At 43.9% G+C, this 14,944-nt stretch overlaps 3 protein-coding genes across 5 annotated transcripts in view; 2 read left to right on the top strand and 1 right to left on the bottom strand.

Moving 5' to 3' along the window:
• Positions 1–2,367, top strand: part of LOC105013563 (filamin-B) — an 81,680-nt gene extending 79,313 nt beyond the window's left edge. Inside the window, exons 44-46 of the mRNA XM_034295723.1 lie at positions 743–961; positions 1,477–1,680; positions 2,036–2,367. Coding sequence (XP_034151614.1) covers positions 743–961; positions 1,477–1,680; positions 2,036–2,223 — 611 coding nt within the window. The 3' untranslated portion in view covers positions 2,224–2,367. The remainder of the gene's footprint in view (positions 1–742; positions 962–1,476; positions 1,681–2,035) is intronic.
• A 3,097-nt stretch (positions 2,368–5,464) lies between these two features.
• On the top strand, positions 5,465–7,202 carry LOC105013302 (protein ATP6V1FNB). 3 transcript variants are annotated; one of them, XM_010874751.4, is made up of 3 exons: positions 5,465–6,080; positions 6,328–6,500; positions 7,084–7,202. In XM_010874751.4, the coding sequence occupies exons 1-3, from the start codon at positions 5,818–5,820 to the stop codon at positions 7,200–7,202; spliced, it is 555 nt and encodes a 184-aa protein (XP_010873053.2). In that variant the 5' UTR covers positions 5,465–5,817. The 3 variants fall into 3 exon arrangements, with proteins under 3 accessions (XP_010873053.2, XP_019906914.1, XP_010873044.1); XM_020051355.3 differs by having other exon boundaries at positions 6,319–6,500; XM_010874742.3 differs by having other exon boundaries at positions 6,319–6,546; positions 7,084–7,123.
• On the bottom strand, positions 6,968–14,457 carry LOC105013293 (deoxyribonuclease gamma). The gene is made up of 8 exons (XM_010874730.4): positions 14,215–14,457; positions 12,895–12,983; positions 12,425–12,517; positions 11,715–11,827; positions 11,114–11,226; positions 9,858–10,015; positions 9,399–9,495; positions 6,968–9,182 (listed from the first exon to the last, which is right to left on the bottom strand). The coding sequence occupies exons 1-8, from the start codon at positions 14,377–14,379 to the stop codon at positions 9,111–9,113; spliced, it is 900 nt and encodes a 299-aa protein (XP_010873032.2). The 5' UTR covers positions 14,380–14,457; the 3' UTR covers positions 6,968–9,110.
• Between the last annotated feature and the right edge of the window lie 487 nt (positions 14,458–14,944).

The raw sequence follows: 14,944 nt of genomic DNA, 5'->3' as shown, positions 1-14,944 counted from the left end.
ATGCAGACAAGTGAATATCTTGTGTTTTGTCAGGTAGACAGGTGAATATCTTCTGTTTTGTCAGGTAGACAGGTGAATATCTAGTGTTTTGTCAGGTAGACAGGTGAATATATTGTGTTTTGTCAGGTAGACAGGTGAATATCTTGTGTTTTGTCAGGTAGACAGGTGAATATCTTGTGTTTTGTCAGGTAGACAGGTGAATATCTTGTGTTTTGTCAGGTAGACAGGTGAATATCTTCTGTTTTGCCAGGTAGACAGGTGAATATCTTGTGTTTTGTCAGGTAGACAGGTGAATATATTGTGTTTTGTCAGGTAGACAGGTGGATATCTTGTGTTTTGTCAGGTAGACAGGTGAATATCTTGTTTTGTCAGGTAGACAGGTGAATATCTTGTGTTTTGTCAGGTAGACAGGTGAATATCTTGTGTTTTGCCAGGTAGACAGGTTAATATATTGTGTTTTGCCAGGTAGACAGGTTAATATATTGTGTTTTGTCAGGTAGACAGGTGAATATCTTGTGTTTTGTCAGGTAGACAGGTGAATATCTTGTGTTTTGTCAGGCAGACAGGTGATATCTGTTCTGCAGGTCATCCAGCCACATCAGTGCAGATGACCAGGTGTTGACGGAGAGGAAACCACTTGAGGATTCTCGTTTAAAACCACATACAGTCACAGGCAGACAGCCAGCGCTCTAACCTAAGTATCAGCTTCACATAACCCTTGATCTCTACTGACCGTTTCCAGGTCAACAGTCAGAGTTCATCATCAACAACACCAAGGCGGGGCCTGGGTCCCTGGCCGTGAGCATTGAAGGGACCTCCAAGGTGAAGATGGACTGTCAGGAGATTCCGGAAGGGTACAAGGTGGTGTATACCCCCATGGCCCCTGGAAACTATCTGATCACTGTAAAATACGGAGGACCCAACCACATCCATGGAAGCCCCTTTAAGGCCAAAGTCACAGGTACATGCATAACCCCAAACCTAACCACACCAGTGGCAGCCCTTTAATGCCAAAGTCACAGGTACATACCTAACCCCAAACCTAACCACACCAGTGGCAGCCCTTTAATGCCAAAGTCACAGGTACATACCTAACCCCAAACCTAACCACACCAGTGGCAGCCCTTTAATGCCAAAGTCACAGGTACATGCATAACCCCAAACCTAACCACACCAGTGGCAGCCCTTTAATGCCAAAGTCACAGGTACATGCATAACCCCAAACCTAACCACACCAGTGGCAGCCCTTTAATGCCAAAGTCACAGGTACATACCTAACCACATCAGTGGCAGCCCTTTAAGGCCAAAGTCACATGTTGATCAAGTTAAACTTCCGCCATTCAGAAGGATTGTGTTGAGATGGAGTTCTGCGTTTGGAATAAATGGCTTAATTCACATTGCAATTACACCTGGTGTCCAATGGCATGGTCTACTTTACTGGAAACCAGGCAATTGACCTGACCCCTCTGCTCTCAGGTCAGCGCCTGGTAAGCCCCAGTAGCGCTAGTGAGACCTCCAGTCTATTGGTCGAGCCGGTGTCCAAGTCCTTCAGCAGCAGCTCCAACAGCGCCCCGCTTCGCCCCGCCTCCGACGCCAGCAAGGTGGCCACCCGTGGCCCAGGCCTGAGCAAGGCCTCCATCGGACAGAGGGCCAGCTTCTCCGTCGACTGCAGCAAGGCTGGTAAGGCCTGGGGGAAATTACAAAAAAATCTATTTTAGAAAATAGAAGTGGATGATGAGAGAAACCAAAGTTCAGTACTTAAGACTAGGTAACGATGAGAATAATGAGGTAACAATGCTACCCTGAACGCTCTAAGCTCGCTGGGACAGAGACTCACTTGATTGTTGGGGTATGGCTACTAGATTAGGACGTTTCCTGTAGGTGTATTTCCTGTATCGGCCAGTTGCCTTCTCATGTCCTCAGGACTGCGTGTCCCGTTAGGGTGTCCAGATGTTCATCAGTTCTGGGTGACAGTAGCCACGGCAACATCCCCACTCCATCGCCTAACGATGTGTCCTGTCCCTCTGACCTGTAGGTAAGAACATGTTACTGGTGGGTGTCCACGGCCCCCACGTTCCCTGTGAGGAGGTGTCCGTGAAACACGCGGGCAACCTGCTGTACAACGTCTCCTACATCCTCAAGGAGAGAGGCAACTACATCCTGGCCGTCAAGTGGGGGGAGGAGCATGTCCCCGGATCCCCCTTCCAGGTCACCGTGCCGTAGAGGGACGTCCCAAATGGCCATCTATTGCCTGTGCAGTGCCCTTCTGCTGATCTGAACTATTTAGGGGACAGGGAGCATTTATTGATCCATCCTAATTTTCCATCATGTCCTGCCATGGAGGGGATGTGCTGGGGGGGGGATCTGTTGGGGGGGGGGGTGGGACATTTGTCGGTAAATCCTGGAACTATTTCTTTCATAGTTGATTAAAACGCCCAATATTTTAAAGTCGACAAACTTGCACTCAACAGTGTTTTATGATCTACTAAGTGTAGGATAGTATCAACTCAATTCCCGTTAAGAATTATATAGGATTTCTTAATTCTTCCATGTTAATACAGGTGTTGGAAGTGTTTCAGTGATCTTGTATCCACCTGTAATGTCGAGTAAGTGGAACCCAACAGATTAAGTCAAGTTGATCATCCAGAACTTTTTGTTGAACTGGAATTGTTTTATTACTACTGATGGTTTTCGTCATAAGATTGTACAGTAACTCTGTTCCTGACCTTACCGCCAAGCCTTCCTGGTCCATTTAGCGTAACTTCCCGACCAATCACTATTATTCTGCTTCTTCCAACTGCTGTCCGTTAATGTGTCTATGTACTATATGTATGGTATGGACTGTTGAAATGTGCTCTGATTGAACGTACAGTACATACTCAAATGTGTTCATGTTTTAATGGTGGTTCTCAAGTCTTGCAAGTTTTTGCCAAATAGATTGTGGGAAAGAGACTCAATGGAGCTGACGGCAGCGAAGCTGGGCGGTTGTATTTAACGGCTTCTCGGTCCAGCTCTTACTGGAACTCTTCTCTTACCAAATTCTCCTGCCGGTCCTCTGTGTGTCTCTGAGTTTCCCTGTCATTATTACATAAATCTTCAGAAATAACTGTTTTGAGGAATTCTGTGTACTTCTGGTGCCTACAGTTTAGTTTGTGTATGTTGCTCCATTAATCAGTGCTAGTTTTGATACAACAAGGGATTCAAGTATTTTTGCTCAAAGTATTTTAAGACAAAAATTGCTTTTTGTGTACTAGTATCGGGCACCTTAATGTGAAAAGACACGCCCAAAAATGATGTACATTTGATCTTTAAAATAAACTGGAATAAACAAATGAAGCAGTTTCTGTGTCACTGTATGATGGGACAGGTGTTGGGTTGAAGTGGGGAGTCTCAGAGGAAGATGCTTCAGATGAAGGTCTGGACTCTAGTCTCTGGTCAGTTTGACCTCTTGGTTTAAAGTATTTCTGTGTAGCAACGTATTGCCTTCAGGTGGAAGTTTTCAGTTGCTGTGATCTAAGTGAACTTCACACAGAGCGATTTCCCAATACCTCTGCAGCAATGAAGTCTGGGAGTAGTGAGGGTGAAACGAGAACGAGCTGTTATTTCCGTTAACGTTTTGAACTCCTGTCGTCTTGGAGATGAATTAGTGCCGACCATCTCACTATGCTTGTGAGTATTTTCAAACAACTCTTAAATTTAAAGGGAATTTTTGCAATTTTACCATTTTATTATGGCATAAAACACTAAGATGTCCAATGTTTGACCGCTCTGAGCCTTTTACGGATTTGATTTGAGGCAAACCTGATACTGGATCTGTGCTTGGAGGACAAAACACCCTGAAGATACAGAGATATTCTCCAGCGGTTCCCATGCCTGACGGGAAAGACACGATGCCTGACGGGAAAGACACGATGCCTTGTGACAGAGGCGTTGCTAGGACCACAATACATTCAGGGCTTAGACCCCGGCCCCCTGGGACTGCGTACATGGTTGTGAATGTACATGAGGAAAATGTTGATTTACATGATTGCGGCCTACACGTCTACATTGTCATAATGCGCGATCAGGAATATATATGAATACATCATTACTTTTTTGGGTCAATTTGAGAACCGGGGCTATAGCCCGGACGCCCAGGCCTAACGATGCCACTGCCTGGCGGGAAAGACACGATGAACCTGCACAAACAACTCCATTACAGTATGCTATTATGGATGAGAGGTCCAAAAATATATTTTTAGTCCTGGCTTCTAAATATGGGACCTGTAGTCCTGCTTCTGGAGTCATCCACGATAAAACCCCTTTTACTACGTTGATGTCAACTTCCTGTTAGTGGTATAATCATTGGGACCCTCCCACATTGCATCCTATTCTCTGTAGTGCCCTACCTCCCAAGGGCCCCTAGTGTAGTGTTAGTGCTCTACCTCCCAAGGGCCCCTAGTGTAGTGTATTAGTGCCCTGCCTCCCAAGGGCCCTTAGTGTAGTGTATTAGTGCCCTACCGCCCAAGGGCCCCTAGTGTAGTGTATAAGTGCCCTACCTCCCAAGGGCCCCTAGTGTAGTGTATAAGTGCCCTACCTCCCAAGGGCCCCTAGTGTAGTGTATAAGTGCCCTACCTCCCAAGGGCCCCTAGTGTAGTGTATAAGTGCCCTACCTCCCAAGGGCCCCTAGTGTAGTGTATTAGTGCCCTCTCCTCTGTTCGCAACAGACTCTTTTCTCTGTCTTTCACCACTCACCTCTCAAAGTAAGTGTAAAATGCCTGATAAACAGACAGTTGTTTAAAATGGAGCTTCTATTGAGGATTTGCATATCTCTCAGGTGTTGATTTGGATATTTAGCTTTTTCATGAAATATATCAGTAAATGAAGCACTCCTGCTCAGTAATTAAACACTCATACTGTATGTACACTACAGTATTGCTGTACAACAGTGAGAAAAAATGAGTACTGCAGTAAGAAAACACTAGTATTACAGCAAGAGTATTTTCTTTTACTACTGTAGTGAGAAAACACCAGTACTACAGAAAAAATGTAGTGCTACAGTTAGAGAACTCTAGTATTACAGAAAAGAAGGTACTGTAGTACTAAAGAAAACACTAGTACTGCAGCAAAAATGTAGTACTACAGTAAGAGAACTCTGGTCTTACAGAAAAGAAGGTAGAACTAAAGTAAGAAAACACTAGTACTGCAGAGAAACATTTTGATAAGAAAACACTAGTACTGCAGAGAAACATTTTGTACTTTGATAAGAAAACACTAGTACTGCAGCACCATATGGACCAAAAATGGAATAGCTCTCTTACGCTGTAAGGTCTATCTATCATGTCCTGCAGTTTTTTATTCTGTCACTTTGGGGCGCTATGTGACCAGTTGCTGAAGCATCCTCTGTATGCACACAAACACACACACACACAAACAGCCACCTGCCTGGAACATGCTGCCCTCTGATTGGGTAACCAGAGACGGGGGAAAGAGAGTCTCAACCACAATGTTAGGTTATGTTTCTGACTAAGATGGTACCTGTGGACTGACGGACCAACAGATGGCTCTGGAGTGAGGAATGGAAGAGAATCCTGTTTACTGAGAGTAAGCCTTTACCCTGAAACAAACCAGCCGGCGCAGGCAGAATTGCAGATTTAGCCAAACAGTGCAGGAGCCGAGAGTTTTACCAACCTATTTGAAAAACAAAAAAGGACTATTTTAGAACACTACAACACATTCTGGAACAGTGCCTGACAATCTGGGTCTGCACAGGACATTAGAACAAGACAGAATATTGTAGAACCAGACAGAACATTCTAGAACCACAGGGACCTGAGGATGAAGAACCTTCTGACCACCCAAAACCAGAACTGTTACCGGGAACAGATTGAGAAGGAGTGTTATGCCCGCCTAGCCTGGAAGAACCGCTATGGACAAGATTACCCAACCTGCTTTGTGTCACGCAGGGCCAAGGAACCACTCCCTAAACTCTCCCAGATCACTGCCCAGAACAGCACCACCAAGGCCAGCACCACCAAGGCAAGCCTGCCACCTGTGCTGTCTACCCTGGAGAAGAGAGAGGCCGCGGGGCCCCAGGACAGGTGAATGAATACTTTTGAAATGTGAAATATATGATTCTCTCAGACAACAACACTAATGCTGTAGGTAATCCTATAGGGCCACTTGAGTCAACTACATCCCCTTCTGTCCCAAACACAGATTCAGAAATCACCAGTTTAGGGAAACAAAGCAGAACAACATATGTAATGTCTGTGGCTTAGACCTCAGGCTGTGAAAAAACACTAGCCTAGTAAAACGGACCCTATTAATTGGATCCAGGTCCTTCAGAGAGGTCCCCCTGATGAGGCCCGTGACACCCCAGACCCAAGAGACTCTGTACCAAGGCTTTTCCAAGGAGGGCAAGGGCCGGAGCCGTTATCTCCACGCACGTACCCGAAAAGCCCCAGAGGAGAAGTTTGATTATCCTCTGCTGTCATCCTGGGACTATGGATGGAGGCTGGGTGAGTTGTCCTCTGCTGTCATCCTGGGACTATGGATGAAGGCTGGGTGAGTTGTCCTCTGCTGTCATCCTGGGACTATGGATGAAGGCTGGGTGAGTTGTCTGGCAGCTGCTGAAGACACTTCAAGCCTCATTCAGGCTTCAGACTGAACTTAGATTTTTTAAAGAATGTTTCGTCCGCTTATCTGAAGTCTGAATCTGGACTTTTAATTCTTGCAGGTGGTTGTTTTGAGAATGGGACTTGACTGTTTCAGACCTTCCTCGTGTATAAAGCAGATAGATAAGATGGATAAGACCTAATGCTTGTACACTGATGACTAAGCCTTTATAATCACTTGGTGAAATGCTTCATATAATCAGCTGTGAAAAATGAAAAAGCTCATGTTCAAATCATTTTTATTTCCTCAGTTGAATATTGACTAGAAATAGAGTTGAAATAGTAGAACACAGCACAACATAACTAAAATAGACACCTGAAAGGATTTGAGGAGAATTTTATTAGAAAGCAATGCACAGGAAATAAGGTGTTTTTGGAAAATTTGAGTGTTAACATGTCAACGTTCTTTGCATCTGTGTGTTTCCAGGTGATTCTGGAAGGGAGTACAGGTCACCTGCCAATGGGAGGTCAGGAGTTGTGAAGAATGCTTTTTATGCCAGAAATGGAATCTTCAATTGTACCTCTGAATCTGATCGCCTTGGATGATAACTGCTGGCTTTACACTCTATTATTACAAACATCTTGATGAGAAATTACTTACTTTAATATTGACTGTATGTTTGATTTATACAAAATATATTTTCTTGTAAGATACTTTTCATTAAACTATGTTCCTTCAAAATCACCTATGATAAGTGTATACAGATGGTTACAACTGTTGAGCAAAATAAGTGACATTTGGTTATTGGCGGTCAGGTCTGTGTGGTGGAACATTTCTTCATCAATTACAAAGGGGGTTAGTCCCAAATGGCGCCCAATTCATCATATATTGTGTAACATTACACCAGATTCCATACAGCTTTGGTCCTAACTTGTGAACCTCATAGTGAATAGGGTGTCAGAACCAAGGCAGTCCACCAATCAGCTTGCTAGCCTTCAGTCACATGACACAATTGGTCTCATAGCAACACCAGGATCTTGTGGTTTGTAATGACCAAGCCGCTGTTGGTCTGGTCTCCTCTTCAGCACATTAACATCTGCTATTACTTATTCATGGATCGCACCTCCATTAGTCGTTCGCGTCTTTGCTGTGGCCACTAACACTCTGAAGACGGCGCAGTTGTGTTCATGGTGCTAATGACGTTAAACAGGTTAATCATTGTTTCGTCTGAATTACTCCATCAGAAATATGACAAGTAGGCTGATATTTAGTTGAAAACATATCATCTCTTTTTAAGGGCCACTTGTTGCTGTGTAATTACATATGCAAGTATACAGTTAAAGTGTAGTAACTGAGTGTAACAACCCATTGCTACATTGTAATAACATTTTACTGGTAGTAATTGGTAGTAATACACCTGTAACAATAAATGCTTGTAACCACATACTTAAACCAAGTTATATAAATATTTTGCTGTATAAGTACACATTAGTTACAAGTAAGTACTCCTAAGGAAATACTTTTTTTGAACTAGCTAAATCCTGTGTAACAACTTGTAATCACACTGTACCTAGGCAAATGGAACATGTACTATGTGGTGTACAGTACTAGTTTGTTAACAGTCTGATCTAAAATGCTCTTCCAGATGTTTCAGACTGAAGACAATGTTGTCAGAATGGGTAATGTGTGCATATATAAGTACATATATCCCCAGGTAGAATATTTAAAATAACAAGGACCCCTTAAATAAAGTGTTACCTCAAATGCACTTTGACAGATACAATGTTGTGATAACTATCAAAGTCAGTCAAAATAAAAAGCTAATACTAACTAGCTACTGTAGCTGAAGTCAGGTGTACTGCCCTCAACATTAACTAGCTAGTTAACATTATACTTCTTCTATTATCAATTTTACTTCAAAATTATGATAAAGGGTTCAACTACTAATTATTTGCCTTCTTCAGAGGTAGTATTGTATTTTCATGCCTTAGTGAAGCACCAAAGACCAAACTATGATCGGTTTCCATCGTGGATGCATTGAGTGGGCTGGTCCATTGGATAACTGCACCAAAACAAATTTTGTGACAAAACTTAAAAACCATGAATAAATACCATGACTTATGCATAAACACTAATTAATGTCTGGAAATGCCTGGGTTAGCAGAGGACCTGGGGTCCATAAGTCTTCTAGCTTTACTAGGTCATGTCCTGGGGAACTCCCAGGGACTTCTGTGGTGGCTGTGCCAAATGACATCTGTGCAGGGGGGCCCATCGCGACCGATTTAGCAAAGCAGTGGCCCGTGTCCAACATAACGCATGTGGCTAGCAGGCCGCTGTAATGTGATCACATCTCTGGCTGCTGCGAGACGGGTAAACACTGGCGCTCAGTGACGCTAAAGCTGTGGAAGTCCTGAGTAATCGATTTAGCTTTACGGGAGGTCTAATGGTGCTGGTCTGGAACAAAGCTGCGTTAGACCAACAGCAGGAGCGGCAGGCCAGGCACAGACAGGACATTATCCCGTTCTCTTCCTGGCAGCGGCCTTCACCGTGATGCACACTGGGAAGTGGTCACTCACCGCCAGAGCCTAGAACACCAATGACCAAGAGCAGAACCTCAAACACAGGCACTTTGTTCAAACACAACAAAGAAAATAACTCATAAATAGGCTGTTAAACGGTAAATTAAATGAATTACAGATTTCACCAAGCAATGTTAGAGAGGGAGACAGCGATTGAGAGAGAAATGACAGTGAGTGAGAAATAATATGTAGGAGATAAAGGGGGACAAGCTGAGGCTGTACTTGTAACTCGCTGAGTCCGTAGGCCTGTCTGAAGTTGAACACATCCAGGGAGGATGGGTTGACCGCTTGAATCATCTGGTCTCCATGAAGAACAATCCTACAGGCAGACAGTGAGGACCACAAGAAAAGAAAAGTCTTTGAGTGACATTTCCTGCCTGATGAACTGTCACTTTCACATTCAGCACCTGCTTCCCCCTGGGTCATATTAAAAGACTGTTTAACCCCACTGAGCTGAAGCCTAAACACCTCCAACACTCAATGAAGGCAACAGAATGGGTCTCTGTTTGGCTGACATCTGATTTGTGTTGGTATGGTGACGCCCTCTGACCACTAACCTGTCGTAGGAGCAGTCGGCATCTGACTTGTGTTGGTATGGCGACGCCCTCTGACCACTAACCTGTCATAGGAGCAGTCGGCATCTGACTTGTATTGGTATGGCGACGCCCTCTGACCACTAACCTGTCGTAGGAGCAGTCGGTGGACTCCTTCACAGTGGTGTCAAGGGTGTCGCCCGTTAGCCACAGGAAGCTGCTGTCGGACCGCAGGCGGATGCTGCCCCACTGCTTCTTGGGTACATAGCCACAGGCCGCATTGAAGTCCCCCATGATGATCACATTCTGAGGAGACGAGAGGTCATGCAACATAATGATCACATTCTGAGGAGACCAGAGGTCACGCAAAATAATGATCACATTCTGAGGAGACCAGAGGTCACACAACATAATGATCACATTCTGAGGAGACCAGAGGTCACGCAACAGCAAAACTACCACCAGTGTAGAAGGAAGAGTAAAACCAGGTTTCTGGATCCAGAGTAAGTTTGATTGATTCAATTTTCAGGCCTGTTTTGGCCAAGAACTAAAATAGGTGAAGCTGTGAAAACTGACGAAGCCTGTCTAGATGTGTGGAATGAAGTTCTGGCAGCATTTGGAACATTGAAACGGATCTGATTCACAACAAAGAAAGGTCAAATGACCCCCAGTTGATGGTGAGATACCTGCACACAGTGAAGTGCCCTGACGTGTCAGGAGGATCATGTTCAGTCGCTGAAAGGCTTCTCTGGTTTTAGCCTTACCCCTGTAGGGGTTTATGAAGCCCAGATTACTCAGGCTGTTGCAGATACCACTAAAGGAGCAATCAGCTGTTCTGAATTACCACTGGATATGTATTACAAAACAGACATCATACAACTATTGAAGAAACAGACATCTTACAACTACTGAAGAAACAGACATCATACAACTGCTAATAAAACAGACATCATACAACTGCTGAAAAAACCGACATCATACAACTACTGATGAAACAGACATCATACAACTGCTGAAGAAACATATCATACAACTGCTGAAGAAACAGACATCATACAACTACTGATGAAACAGAAATTATATGACTACAGATAAAGCACCAGAATACTGAGGCGTGTAGAGGAAACAAATCCAGCTAATCAGCCTCGGCTGGGGATATCTGTGTATAAGATCCAGGGGAAAGAGTACATCTGGGGACCGATAAATTAGTTTTTGAGTTAAACATAGAATTGTGCCTAGTTTTAGAATCTGGAGTCATTTTTGGTGTAGGCATTACAGGTTGAATGTGGGGTTAGGGGTTAGGGCTAGGTGAAATGTGTGCATAAACATTAGTTTCCTGAGGCTTTGGTTTGGGTTAGGTTAAGATTAGGGAATTGAGAACGTTTAGATTCCAGTGTTTAATACCTCTGAGCTCCACCTCTTCTTTATATCCTGAAACACATCATACAGCTCATCAATCTCCTTGACAGATGTCTCTGGGGTGGTGTGGATGGGAATGATCACAAAGTCCTGGACGGCTGCAAAGACAATCAGCTGTTACTAATGGGTCAGAAATAGGACAGTGTGACTCAATGTATCAACTGCTGCATTCTGGGTATGGTCAGAAACCACCGGGAATAGTTGCTGAGATGATTCATTAAGATACTATTAATTTAACCACTGTTAATGAATCAAATAGGATAGCAAGATCTGCTGCTGTCTTGATAAGTCATAGCCAGTTCTGCCTTTCTGTTATTTAGAAACTGATGAATTTTTTTGTCAATGGTTGATTGAATCTCTGTTGACATGAGGGGGAGTTTCTATGATGCTCAAAGTCCAGGGACTCTTATCTCAGCCTCCCCTAATGGAACACAATATGTGTAAATGTGATGTATTCAAGTTAATCTTGTCAGTTTATAAGTCTGTTTTGTAACAGCTGTAACAACTTTGGTGTTGTTGTCAATTATCTTGCCTTATGAAAAATAGTCTAAGGATATACTGGTTGTAAATATTGCCTGATAGTAACCTGTTTTTGGGGATGAGAACCAGACGACAAAGGGCTCCCTGGAGAATGCATCCTGGTCTCCTGGCTGGGTGTCTGGATACTGGTAGACCTCCTTCACTGTCACCTGCTTTGTTCTGGAAACACAGGGGGACACAGAGGAGCAGGGAGGAGGTGGAAGAGCAGGGAGGGCATAGAGGAGCAGGGAGGAGGTGGAAGAGCAGGGAGGGCATAGAGGAGCAGGGAGGGCATAGAGGAGCAGGTAGGTTGTAGAGGAGCAGGGAGGACAACAGACACCATTAATGACAACATTAACAGTAAAAAAGTTTATTCATGTGCATAACAGGTCTGTACATGATCTCCCAAAAAAAAAAAAAACAATAAGACCAGGCTTCATTGCAGCAACTATCAGAGGACTTGGGAGAGTCAATGTCAAGACGTGTTTAGCGAAGAGGAGGCGTGACGACAATAATCGATGAATAACCTCCTAAACCTGGAGCATACTGGACAGCTGCGCCTCCCTTTGAAGGACCACTGGACTAATCTGGTGACACGATGACAAAGATCAATATTTAAGAGTACAATATGTGTTTTTTTTACGTTAACTAGAATGTCTGTATAAAAGAGGAGAGGTCACCATACTGCGTTACAATGACCCAGAGAGCCAGTCATGACTGCCTTCAGCTTATCCTTGGACATGTGTACATCACCTTTATCCATAGAAACGTGTTTACCTGTAAACAAAGGCGTATTGCTCCTTATAGGACTTGCGTCCCAGTCGGTCACTGATCACATAGCTGTACTCGTTCTTCTTAGAGATGTAATGACTGGAGAGAGAGTGAGGGATTACTTCACTGACCCACAGACCAACCTCAGTGGTATTAACTGTGAAGCATGTCTTTGCATTGACTGTCTGTTTGAGTTTAGGCCAAGGTCATGCCCGTCACACCTAGGTCATGCCTGTTAGATCAAGGTCATGCCCTTCAGATTGAGGTCATGCTCGTCAGATCGAGGTCATGCCCGTCAGATCGAGGTCATGCCCGTCAGATCAAGGCCATGCCCGTCTGATCAAGGTCATGCCCGTCTGATCAAGGTCATGACCATCAGATCAAGGTCATGCCTGTTAGATCAAGTTCATGCCTGTTAGATCAAGGTCAAGCTCGTCAAGTGGATGTCATATCTGTCAGCCCTAGGTCAGGCCTACCTGTTGAGCTGAGTCATGAGTTGAGGGAAAGCCTTTCCCCCAGCATCTTTAATCTCCATCACCAGCATGATGTCACAACGAACGATCAGCTGTAGTATGAAAAGGTCAAGGATTTAGTCACATTCAACTTTTCTTCAACAGCATTTCTGCAGTATATTCCCTATCAGCTGCAATAGGGTGAAAGCTATCAATACACTGCATACAGATACTCTGACTTATAATGACAAAACCTCAGCTCAACATTCACATCACAACGTTTGACGTGTCTACGAACCTTGTTGAACCTTCTCTAATATGAGAAATTAAGTTTTCTCAAAGATGAAATAGACACACATGATAACCTGACCTTCCCTGAAAATAATCTGACTCAGTTCTGTTTTCTAAAGAATTCTCCCACCTGCTTCTCATGCTGACTTCTGCTTTTCAGCAGCTGACCATCAACTAGTTTACAACCATAAGTTGTCATACTGAGGTTAGAGCTCAAGACCCCATATCCATATTCTGAAGAATCTCTACGTTTATCTTCCTCCTCATTTCGGGTTTCTGTGGAACAGTCTTTTACGTTAATTCACATAATAATTCAAATGAAACTACACACCTACAAGATAATCAAACACTGCTGCTGCTACTTCTTTTGTAGCATTATTGATTAATTGGTTATTGTTCTTAATTACAACCGTTGAGATGGACTGTCTCATCTCAAGGGGGTCCAGCATATGTTTTTCTATGCTTAGTCATTATTATGAAGTAATTATCATAAGTCTTTTTGATGTAAACATGTAAGTTGGAAGGCCTAAGAGATGTGAAGGCCACTCCAGGCCTTGGACGACAGATGGGTGCTACCTGGTCCACCCATCCTTAGCAAACACAGCTAATTAAACAACATTAATTCATGAACATCATTATTAGTTTGTTTTGGGAGTGGGCAAGCAGAGGCTTAAGTGTGTCAACACTCAGGTCCTTGAAGAGTAAAGTCGTCTGCAGTGGGCAAATGGGCACTTTCGGTAATAACAAATTCTTACAAAGAGCTACACCTGCATCTTCTGGGTTTTGGTGGAATACAACATTGGCAAACTAAACATAAGAACTGTTTGTAAGTGATTTTATTCAATAAACACTGGTTATATAAATGAAACTAAGCTTGGTTAATAGTTAACATGATAACATTCTAAAATTGCCTCTGAGTGCATCCCAGTTGATGGCCTACCCTCTTCAATGAGCTCTGAAGACTCTGGTGGAAAGTAGTGCTCTGTGGAGGCAACAGGGTGTCATTTGGGACTCTGTCATGGTTACCAAAGGGCATAAACGCCGGCTACTCACATCTACAATGACCTCCACCACCTCAGGTTTCTCCATTTTCTTCTCTCCAAAGGACTGGATGTTGAAGGTGCAGATCTTCAGAGCAGACACCCGGGACCCGCTGAACACCAACACCAGACCCAGCACCACCTGGCTCAGCTGCATCGCAGAAGCTCCCCTAGTCATGCTCACAGAGACGCCAGCAGTAGAGTGACTGATGGGACAGAGAGTCAGAAGGAGAAGCCTTTCCTGTGTGTGTCTATGTGGCTGTGTGTCTGTGTGGGTGTGTCTTTATTGGTGTGTGTCTTTGAGTGTGTGTCTTTGTGGCTGTGTGTCTGTGTGGGTGTGTGTCTTTGAGTGTGTGTCTTTGTGACTGTGTGTCTGTGTGGTGTGTGTCTTTGAGTGTGTGTCTTTGTGGCTGTGTGTCTGTGTGGGTGTGTGTCTTTGAGTGTGTGTCTTTGTGACTGTGTGTCTGTGTGGTGTGTGTCTTTGAGTGTGTGTCTTTGTGACTGTGTGTCTGTGTGGTGTGTGTCTTTGAGTGTGTGTCTTTGTGGCTGTGTGTCTGTGTGGTGTGTGTCTTTGAGTGTGTGTCTTTGTGGCTGTGTGTTCTAGCTATCTGAAACCCAACACTTGCTTCTGTTGTGTGATAATAGGCAACATCCTGTATATCTTCTTGTACACTCGCTAGTCTCTCTTTTAGATTTTTAAATGCAGTATGCTTTCTGTCTCTCTCTGATCACCACTTTTTCTT

This window comes from Esox lucius, chromosome 2, assembly GCF_011004845.1.
Source record: "Esox lucius isolate fEsoLuc1 chromosome 2, fEsoLuc1.pri, whole genome shotgun sequence".
NCBI classification, from domain to species: domain Eukaryota; kingdom Metazoa; phylum Chordata; class Actinopteri; order Esociformes; family Esocidae; genus Esox; species Esox lucius.
This window is presented reverse-complemented; position numbering and strand designations above follow the sequence as displayed.